Raw genomic sequence first — 11,166 nt, 5'->3', positions numbered from 1 at the left:
AGTCTTGTTCAGTGGGGGTGATGAAGGTCTTCATGAGTCTTGTTCAGTGGGGTGATGAAGGTCTTCATGAGTCTTGTTCAGTGGGGGTGATGAAGGTCTTTGTGAGTCTTGTTCAGTGGGGTGATGAAGGTCTTCGTGAGTCTTGTTCAGTGGGGTGATGATGAAGGTCTTCGTGAGTCTTGTTCAGTGGGGTGATGAAGGTCTTCGTGAGTCTTGTTCAGTGGGGGATGAAGGTCTGAGTCTTGTTCAGTGGGGGATGGGTCTTCGTGAGTCTTGTTCAGTGGGGTGATGAAGGTCTTCGTGAGTCTTGTTCAGTGGGGGATGAAGGTCTTCGTGAGTCTTGTTCAGTGGGGGATGAAGGTCTTCGTGAGTCTTGTTCAGTGGGGGATGAAGGTCTTGTCTTGTTCAGTGTTCAGTGGGGATGAAGGTCTTCATGTGAGTCTTGTTCAGTGGGGGATGAAGGTCTTCATGAGTCTTGTTCAGTGGGGGATGAAGGTCTTCATGAGTCTTGTTCAGTGGGGGATGAGTCTTGTTCAGTGGGGGATGAAGGTCTTCATGAGTCTTGTTCAGTGGGGGATGAAGGTCTTCATGAGTCTTGTTCAGTGGGGGGGTGATGAAGGTCTTCATGAGTCTTGTTCAGTGGGGAGTCTTGATGAAGGTCTTCATGAGTCTTGTTCAGTGGGGTGATGAAGGTCTTCATGAGTCTTGTTCAGTGGGGGATGAAGGTCTTCATGAGTCTTGTTCAGTGGGGGATGAAGGTCTTCATGAGTCTTGTTCAGTGGGGGATGAAGGTCTTCATGAGTCTTGTTCAGTGGGGGGATGAAGGTCTTCATGAGTCTTGTTCAGTGGGGTGAAATGATATAGAACATTCAGACAGAAATACAGAGTCTTTCAAAAGTATCTGCATCACATTTTATAGTGTTACAAAGGGGATTTAATTGTAATTTCTTGGTCAACAATCTACACAAAGTACACTAATGTCAAAGAATATATATATATATATATATATATTTATTTAGATAGAAATTAAGTACGTAAAATAGTGTTTCCATAAGTATTCAGCCCCCTGAGTCAATACTGAGAAACACCTTTGGCAGTGATTACAGGTGGGAGTCTTCTTGGGTAAGTCTCTAGGAGTCATTACAGGTGGGAATCTTCTTGGGTAAGTCATTACAGCTGGGAGTCTTCTTGGGTAAGTCTCTAAGAGCTTTACACACCTGGATTGTACAATATTAACCCATTATTCTTTTCATAATGCTTCAAGCTCTGTCAAGATGTTGGGGATCATGTCTAGACAGCCATTTTCACATCTTGTCATAGATTTACAAGCAGATTTAAGTTTAACTCGGCCACTCAGGAACATTCAATGTCTTCTTGGTAAGAAACTCCAGTGTAGATTTGGCCTTGTGTTATAGGTTATTGTCCTGCTGAAAGGTGAAATCATCTCCCTGTGTCTGGTGTAAAGCAGACTGAACTAGGTTTTCCTCTAGGATTTTGCCTGTTCTTAGCTCCATCCTGTTTCTTTTCATCCTGAAAAACTCCCCAGTATTTGCTGATGTCAAGCCTACCCATACCATGAAGCAGCCACCACCATGCTTGAAAATAAGGAGGCAGTTACTCAGTGATGTGTTGTGTTTCACTCTGTCATTTAAGTCGTTATGATGGAGTCACTACAATGTTGTTGATCCATCCTCAATTTTCTCCTGTATGGGGGACAGGTCCACTTTGACATTACAGAGTATTTTCAGTAGATGGTTGAAAAAACATTACAGTTAAATCCATTTTAATCCCACTATGTAACACAATAGAGAAATCCAAGGGGTATGAACACTTTTGCATGTTATGTAGAATAGACAATCGTGTCAGCCAGGGTAGGCGTCAATTCCAAATAAGTCAGTCCATTCAGGAAGTAAACTGAAATTCAATTCAATAACCGGAAAAGGGCATCAATTTTCAATGACTAATGGGAAGACAATTTTTTATTTTTGAATATGAATTGACTACAACCCTGGAATCAGCTCTATACAATAAATGACTATCAGAGGAATGATAACTGGAGAGACTGTTAGATGTAGAAACAGCTGCTGTTCACCCTAAAGACATATTCATTTATTTCACCCCCCTTCAGCATTAACACTCCCTGGGATTCCTGCTGAGGATTTTCTGAAGAAACACAGGGCTGTACTCATTCAGGGAGTCAAAAACCCAATACCAATAGCAGATGATCTGTCGTCAAAGTACATGATTGGTGAAGAAGAGTACTCCAGAATAACAGCTGAAACAACTGAACAGGAGCGAATGAGAAAACTACTGAATGCAGTCCTCCCTAAAGGACCAGAAGTGATGGGAGCTTGTCTCAAAGCTCTCAGTGAACATGAACGCCATCTTGTTAAGTACTTGAGTGAATCTAGGTAAGACCGGTTTCTTTTCTCCCTCCCTTGAATATGTGGAATGATTAAATATAGGTCAAATAAAAACTTAGCTACCCAGATCAAAGAGAAAGTACTTTTCAGAATGGAAGCATGTTTTTGTGTTGCTGCCTGTAATAAATGTGTCTTATTATAGTTCTATCATAGGACCATCATCACATCATTATCTCAGGTGTATCATAGGACCATCATCACATCATTATCTCAGGTGTATCATAGGACCATTATCACATCATTATCTCAGGTGTATCATAGGACCATCATCACATCATTATCTCAGGTGTATCATAGGACCATCATCACATCATTATCTCAGGTGTATCATAGGACCATCATCACATCATTATCTCAGGTGTATCATAGGACCATCATCACATCATTATCTCAGGTGTATCATAGGACCATCATCACATCATTATCTCAGGTGTATCATAGGACCATCATCACATCATTATCTCAGGTGTATCATAGGACCATCATCACATCATTATCTCAGGTGTATCATAGGACCATCATCACATCATTATCTCAGGTGTATCATAGGACCATCATCACATCATTATCTCAGGTGTATCATAGGACCATCATCACATCATTATCTCAGGTGTATCATAGGGCCATCATCACATCATTATCTCAGGTGTATCATAGGACCATCATCACATCATTATCTCAGGTGTATCATAGGACCATCATCACATCATTATCTCAGGTGTATCATAGGACCATCATCACATCATTATCTCAGGTGTATCATAGGACCATCATCACATCATTATCTCAGGTGTATCATAGGACCATCATCACATCATTATCTCATCATTATCTCAGGTGTATCATAGGACCATCATCATTTATCTCAGGTGTATCATTATCTCAGGTGTATCATAGGACCATCATCACATCATTATCTCAGGTGTATCATAGGACCATCATCACATCATCATGATCTCAGGTGTATCATAGGACCATCACATCATCATCTCAGGTGTATCATAGGACCATCATCACATCATTATCTCATCATGATCTCAGGTGTATCATATGACCATCATCATCATCATCTCAGGTGTGTCATAGGACCATCATCACATCATTATCTCAGGTGTATCATAGGACCATCATCTCATCATTATCTCAGGTGTATCATAGGACCATCATCACATCATTATCTCAGGTGTATCATAGGACCATCATCACATCATTATCTCAGGTGTATCATATGACCATCATCACATCAAATCAGGTGTGTCATAGGACCATCATCACATCATTATCTCAGGTCATTATCTCAGGAGTAGGACCATCATCACATCATTATCTCAGGTGTATCATAGGACCATCATCACATCATTATCTCAGGTGTAGGACCATCATCACATCATTATCTCAGGACCATCATCACATCATTATCTCAGGTGTATCATAGGACATCATCACATCATCATCTCAGGTGTGTCATAGGACCATTATCACATCATTATCTCAGGTGTATCATAGGACCATCATCTCATCATTATCTCAGGTGTATCATAGGACCATCATCACATCATTATCTCAGGTGTATCATAGGACCATCATCACATCATTATCTCATCATTATCTCAGGTGTATCATATGACCATCATCACATCATCATCTCAGGTGTGTCATAGGACCATCATCACATCACTATCTCAGGTGTGTCATAGGACCATCATCACATCATTATCTCAGGTGTATCATAGGACCATCATCACATCATTATCTCAGGTGTATCATAGGATCATTATCTCAGGTGTATCATAGGACCATCATCACATCATTATCTCAGGTGTATCATAGGACCATCATCACATCATTATCTCATCATTATCTCAGGTGTATCATATGACCATCATCACATCATCATCTCAGGTGTGTCATAGGACCATCATCACATCACTATCTCAGGTGTGTCATAGGACCATCATCACATCATTATCTCAGGTGTATCATAGGACCATCATCACATCATTATCTCAGGTGTATCATAGGATCATTATCTCAGGTGTATCATAGGACCATCATCACATCATTATCTCAGGTGTATCATAGGACCATCACATCATTATCTCAGGTGTATCATAGGACCATCATCACATCATTATCTCAGGTGTATCATAGGACCATCATCACATCATTATCTCAGGTGTATCATCTCATCATTATCTCAGGTGTATCATAGGACCATCATCACATCATTATCTCAGGTGTATCATAGGACCATCATCACATCATTATCTCATCATGATCTCAGGTGTATCATAGGACCATCATCATCATCATCTCAGGTGTATCATAGGACCATCATCACATCATTATCTCATCATGATCTCAGGTGTATCATATGACCATCACATCATCATCTCAGGTGTGTCATAGGACCATTATCACATCATTATCTCAGGTGTATCATAGGACCATCATCACATCATTATCTCAGGTGTATCATAGGACCATCATCACATCATTATCTCAGGTGTGTCATAGGACCATCACATCATTATCTCAGGTGTATCATGGGACCATCATCACATCATTATCTCAGGTGTATCATTTTTTTTAGATTTTTTTTTTATTTCACCTTTATTTAACCAGGTAGGCTAATCTTTACAAGATGCTGGTGGCCAAGATCATAGCTGTGACAAAGACATTATCACATCAAATTAACAAGATCTAACAGGTGTCTCTATATACAATCATAGGACCATCATCACATCATTATCTCATCATGATCTCAGGTGTATCATATGACCATCACATCATCATCTCAGGTGTGTCATAGGACCATTATCACATCATTATCTCAGGTGTATCATAGGACCATCATCACATCATTATCTCAGGTGTATCATAGGACCATCATCACATCATTATCTCATCATTATCTCAGGTCTATCATATGACCATCATCACATCATCTCAGGTGTGACAAAGACCATCATCACATCATTATCTCAGGTGTGTCATAGGACCATCATTATCTCAGGTGTATCATAGGACCATCATCACATAATTATCTCATCATGATCTCAGGTGTATCATATGACCATCACATCATCATCTCAGGTGTGTCATAGGACCATTATCACATCATTATCTCAGGTGTATCATAGGACCATCATCACATCATTATCTCAGGTGTATCATAGGACCATCATCACATCATTATCTCATCATTATCTCAGGTGTATCATATGACCATCATCACATCATCTCAGGTGTGTCATAGGACCATCATCACATCATTATCTCAGGTGTGTCATAGGACCATCATTATCTCAGGTGTATCATAGGACCATCATCACATCATTATCTCAGGTGTATCATAGGACCATCATCACATCATTATCTCAGGTGTATCAGGACCATCATCACATCATTATCTCAGGTGTATCATAGGACCATCATCACATCATTATCTCAGGTGTATCATAGGACCATCATCACATCATTATCTCAGGTGTATCATAGGACCATCATCTCATCATTATCTTGTGTCATAGGACTATCATCACATCATTATCTCAGGTGTGTCACAGGACCATCATCACATCATTATCTCAGGTGTATCATAGGACCATCATCACATCATTATCTCAGGTGTATCATAGGACCATCATCACATCATTATCTCAGGTGTATCATAGGACCATCATCACATCATTATCTCAGGTGTATCATAGGACCATCATCTCATTATCTCAGGTGTATCATGACCATCATCACATCATTATCTCAGGTGTATCATAGACCATCATCTCATCATTATCTCAGGTGTATGATAGGGCCATCATCAGATCATTATCTCATCATGATCTCAGGTGTATCATATGACCATCACATCATCATCTCAGGTGTGTCATAGGACCATTATCACATCATTATCTCAGGTGTATCATAGGACCATCATCACATCATTATCTCAGGTGTATCATAGGACCATCATCACATCATTATCTCAGGTGTATCATAGGACCATCATCTCATCATTATCTCAGGTGTATCATAGGACCATCACATCATTATCTCAGGTGTATCTCACTCCTCCTTCTTCTCCATACTTTCTGATCTCTCCTCCATCCTCTGTCTTGTAGCACCTAATCTGAAGATGCTGAGGCCTGTCTCCTAGTCTGTGGAGAAAGACACTTCTCCACCTAACCTGAAGATGCTGAGGCCTGTCTCCTAGTCTGTGGACAAAGACACTTCTCCACCTAATCTGAAGATGCTGAGGCCTGTCTCCTAGTCTGTGGACAAAGACACTTCTCCACCTAATCTGAAGATGCTGAGGCCTGTCTCCTAGTCTGTGGACAAAGACACTTCTCCACCTAATCTGAAGATGCTGAGGCCTGTCTCCTAGTCTGTGGACAAAGACACTTCTCCACCTAATCTGAAGATGCTGAGGCCTGTCTCCTAGTCTGTGGACAAAGACACTTAAATTATTTTAAATTGTAATGTTTGCTATTCTTTAAACATGTGTTTTATTCATGTGCTTCAGGGAGAGCTCCTGATTGACATGTGTACTATGGTACATTGAGTTGTCTGACCAGGGAGAGTTCCTGATTGACATGTGTACTATGGTACATTGAGTTGGGTCTGACCAGGGAGAGCTCCTGATTGGTTTGAACTTTTCCAGCTCATTTCAGATTGACTTCGAGTGTCTCTGTGTGGAAGAATTTCCACAACATGATTTTGAAAACTCAATTAAGGGGATGAACTGGAATGATCTCTTGTCCTATACAGATGGGGAAGCTGATAGTCAGGCTAGTCAAAGATACACACCACCACGTTGACATCTTGACCAAAGACCTTCCTTAGATTCTTTACGGGATTACAACTCACTCTGTCTGAAGGAAATGAGGAAATGGACTCACGAAAGGGGGATAGCTGAGAGGGCAGAGAAGGCACGTGACATCATCGACATGGTGTTGAGAAAAGGAACCGAATCAAAGTTCCAGGATGATCAACCTTCTTGGGGAGCTGGAGCCCATATCTTTGTTCACAGCTTCAGATCAACAGTTGTAGTCAACCCCTGGAGGTGGGGAGACCAGGCAGAATAGACAGGCAGGATGGTTCAACATGTTCTGGTTGTCTGTTGCTTTAATTCAGGAAATGTCAATCAAACATGACCACTAAAATAACGATAAAACTTACGAAAGGTCCAATCAAACAGCTGGAGGGTCAGTTAGGTCCAATCAAACAGCTGGAGGGTCAGTTAGGTCCAATCAAACAGCTGGAGGGTCAGTTAGGTCCAATCAAACAGCTGGAGGGTCAGTTAGGTCCAATCAAACAGCTGGAGGGTCAGTTAGGTCCAATCAAACAGCTGGAGGGTCAGTTAGGTCCAATCAAACAGCTGGAGGGTGCAGCCTCCTGGAAGGGGTCCAATCAAACAGCCTCTCTCCTTCTGCAGCCTCCTGGAAGGGCCAATCAAACAGCTGGAGGGTCAGTTAGCCAATCAAACAGCTGGAGGGTCAGTTAGGTCCAATCAAACAGCTGGAGGGTCCTTAGGGGCCAATCAAACAATCAAACAGCTGGAGGGTCCTGTTAGGGCCAATCAAACAGCTGGAGGGTCAGTTAGGTCCAATCAAACAGCTGGAGGGTCAGTTAGGTCCAATCAAACAGCTGGAGGGTCAGTTAGGTCCAATCAAACAGCTGGAGGGTCAGTTAGGTCCAATCAAACAGCCTCTCTCCTTCTGCAGCCTCCTGGAAGGGCCAATCAAACAGCTGGAGGGTCAGCCTCCTGGAGGTCCAATCAAACAGCTGGAGGGTCAGTTAGGTCCAATCAAACAGCTGGAGGGTCAGTTAGGTCCAATCAAACAGCCTCTCTCCTTCTGCAGCCTCCAGGAAGGTCCAATCAAACAGCCTCTCTCCTTCTGCAGCCTCCTGGAAGGTCCAATCAAACAGCCTCTCTCCTTCTGCAGCCTCCAGGAAGGTCCAATCAAACAGCCTCTCTCCTTCTGCAGCCTCCTGGAAGGTCCAATCAAACAGCCTCTCTCCTTCTGCAGCCTCCTGGAAGGTCCAATCAAACAGCCTCTCTCCTTCTGCAGCCTCCTGGAAGGTCCAATCAAACAGCCTCTCTCCTTCTGCAGCCTCCTGGAAGGTCCAATCAAACAGCCTCTCTCCTTCTGCAGCCTCCTGGAAGGTCCAATCAAACAGCCTCTCTCCTTCTGCAGCCTCCTGGAAGTGTGGATCTTCTAGCAGGAGGGTCAGTCAGTCCTACACTAGGTACCTAGCTGGACCCCTATCTAGCAGGAGGGTCAGTCAGTCCTACACTAGGTACCTAGCTGGACTCCTGTCTAGCTGGAGGGTCAGTCAGTCCTACACTAGGTACCTAGCTGGACTTCTAACTAGCAGGAGGGTCAGTCAGTCCTACACTAGGTACCTAGCTGGACTCCTGTCTAGCTGGAGGGTCAGTCAGTCCTACACTAGGTACCTAGCTGGACTCCTATCTAGCAGGAGGGTCAGTCAGTCCTACACTAGGTACCTAGCTGGACCCCTATCTAGCAGGAGGGTCAGTCAGTCCTACACTAGGTACCTAGCTGGACTCCTATCTAGCAGGAGGGTCAGTCAGTCCTACACTAGGTACCTAGCTGGACCCTATCTATCAGGAGGGTCAGTCAGTCCTACACTAGGTACCTAGCTGGACCCTATCTAGCAGGAGGATCAGTCAGTCCTACACTAGGTACCTAGCTGGACCCTATCTAGCAGGAGGGTCAGTCAGTCCTACACACATTCAACATAAATATTTTTTATGAATATATTGTACAGTGTTGGCCTGTTAGAGGTTCATGGGACTGGCTGGATATCAATACGACCACCTCAGTCTATCAGCAGCTTTCTGTGTTGAAACAGGAAGATCATTTATAAGAAAGTAGAGGAAATGGTTTACCTTTTATTATAGCTCAATTCCGCCAATAAAAATAAGCAAGACCGAGCAAGAATAAGACCGTGACCTCGGCGATTTCCCTTCAAAATAAAAGTCCCGCTGTTTGTGAATTTCCTTTTTGTTATTTTTTTTTATATATTTTTTTTTACAAATGTTCGAAATTCGTAACATTTTAGGAGGAAATATTAACAGACTTAGAATGTTGTTCAACAATATGAAAACAAGTAATAAAGTAAATCGTCTTTACTGCAGAAATTAGATTATAGCGTTTAACAAATTTTGTTCACGGGATTAAAAGTAATGATTTACTGGACGGTTGTCATGGTAACGGCCGTAATGCAATAACAAAACATGATAATGCTACTTTTAACAATGATAGTAATAACACTAATTAATAATAGTTTTATAATAATATATTTTATAGTGTATTAGTTACATGTGCAGGGAAGCAGATGTAATGGCAGGGTACAGTGAAAATCTCATGGTAAAAATAATACAAAATAAATAAATAACAATCCACATAAAGTCCAGTAATTTATTAAATTAGAGGTGAAGCTATTGTTTAAATACTATAAGGACGGAGATCATGGAAATCCAATGAGAGATGTCTGATCTGCTCTGTTGGAAGATTTGTCACCGTTGCATTTCGCGGGGAGTCCGTTTTTACAGACAGGTGGGACTTTTTTTTTTTTAGGAGGAAGTACAGATTGGCTGATCAGATATCGTTTCCCAAAACCAATCTTGTGAGGATATAAGACCAACTTTGAAAGGCGAACCCAAGCCATTCGGGTGCACGTCAAAGTGCTTATCCACCCTCGGGTTTTGGTAACCGGCACGTTTCAACCGGATGCTCGCGGATTCGCCAGCGGCATCTCACATCCCTCGATGAGACAATGTTGAGGATCTAATCATCAGCAAACGTGTAATATACCATTTCTATCATCGCACAACTGATTGAATGGGTTCTTTTCCATCAATGGGTTCCCAAATACGAATGGAGCAATAGACGGCACCAAAATCACCATAAGAGCACCATCCCAAAACGAGTAAAACAAGGCTATGTAATCAGAGAAGACTTATATTCTTAATGTGAAGGTGATAGGCTATGTGAACAGAGAAGACTAATATTTTTAATGTGAAGGTGATGATAGGTAAGTGTAACGGATGTGAAACTGATAGCTAGTTAGCGGTGGTGCGCGCTAAATAGCGATTCAATCGGTGACGTCACTTGCTCTGAGACCTTTAAGTTGTGGTTCCCCTTTGCTCTGCAAGGGCCGCGGCTTTTGTGGACCGATGGGTAACGATGCTTCGTGGGTGACTGTTGTTGATGTGTGCAGAGGGTCTCAGGTTCGCGCCCGGGTATGGGCGAGGGACGGTCTTAAATGATACTGTTACATAATGTTATGTGCAAAAGACGCTGCTGAATGTGGTGGCCAGGTAGAAAAGCACGACTTGTTCATTCTGCAGAACAGCAAAGTTTGCCTTTCCACCTACAGGAGGGAGCTGTTGAAGTATATGAAGTATATTTGTCATTGATAAAGAAACTTGAATTGTGCTATTTGTCAAACCTCGACTGAGTGAGCCAATCAAACCTTTTGTTTGTATTCAATATCTGACACTACCACCTCTATTCAATATCTGACACTCGCGCCTCTATTCAATATCTGACACTTGCGCCTCTATTCAATATCTGACACTTGCGCCTCTATTCAAGCTACAACCGAGATAGTAGAGCTGCGCATCGATTTGACTGGTGTCGTAACGCAGCCGTGTTCCTTCCTCTGACTGCCATCGTCCTCACAGAGCCCAGCCTAACTTCTCCGTGCCGGC

General features: G+C 42.3%; 1 protein-coding gene across 10 annotated transcripts; it reads left to right on the top strand.

Moving 5' to 3' along the window:
* Nucleotides 1-1,675: 1,675 nt before the first annotated feature.
* Nucleotides 1,676-9,596, top strand: LOC121842213 (tetra-peptide repeat homeobox protein 1-like). Of its 10 annotated transcripts, XM_042312285.1 has the most exons (7): nucleotides 1,676-2,411; nucleotides 6,548-7,789; nucleotides 7,830-7,892; nucleotides 8,020-8,181; nucleotides 8,218-8,592; nucleotides 8,635-8,655; nucleotides 8,911-9,596. In XM_042312285.1, the coding sequence occupies exons 2-6, from the start codon at nucleotides 7,576-7,578 to the stop codon at nucleotides 8,646-8,648; spliced, it is 828 nt and encodes a 275-aa protein (XP_042168219.1). In that variant the 5' UTR covers nucleotides 1,676-2,411; nucleotides 6,548-7,575; the 3' UTR covers nucleotides 8,649-8,655; nucleotides 8,911-9,596. The 10 variants fall into 10 exon arrangements, with proteins under 10 accessions (XP_042168219.1, XP_042168216.1, XP_042168218.1 ...); XM_042312282.1 differs by having other exon boundaries at nucleotides 8,020-8,088; nucleotides 8,119-8,181; nucleotides 8,218-9,596; XM_042312284.1 differs by having other exon boundaries at nucleotides 8,635-9,596.
* The last annotated feature ends 1,570 nt before the right edge of the window (nucleotides 9,597-11,166 follow it).

Source organism: Oncorhynchus tshawytscha, unplaced genomic scaffold, assembly GCF_018296145.1.
Source record: "Oncorhynchus tshawytscha isolate Ot180627B unplaced genomic scaffold, Otsh_v2.0 Un_contig_4139_pilon_pilon, whole genome shotgun sequence".
Classification (NCBI taxonomy): Eukaryota; Metazoa; Chordata; class Actinopteri; order Salmoniformes; family Salmonidae; genus Oncorhynchus; species Oncorhynchus tshawytscha.
The sequence above is the reverse complement of the archived record's forward strand: the minus strand, read 5'-3'. Positions and strand labels throughout refer to the sequence as shown.

Coding starts and splice junctions, on each gene's coding strand:
- LOC121842213 (XM_042312280.1), top strand. CDS start 7,576: ATGACCACTAAAATAACGATAAAACTTACGAAAGGTCCAATCAAACAG. Junction 7,893..8,019: donor GCCAATCAAACAGCTGGAGG/GTCAGTTAGCCA, acceptor AACAGCTGGAGG/GTCAGTTAGGTCCAATCAAA. Junction 8,182..8,217: donor GCCAATCAAACAGCTGGAGG/GTCAGCCTCCTG, acceptor AACAGCTGGAGG/GTCAGTTAGGTCCAATCAAA.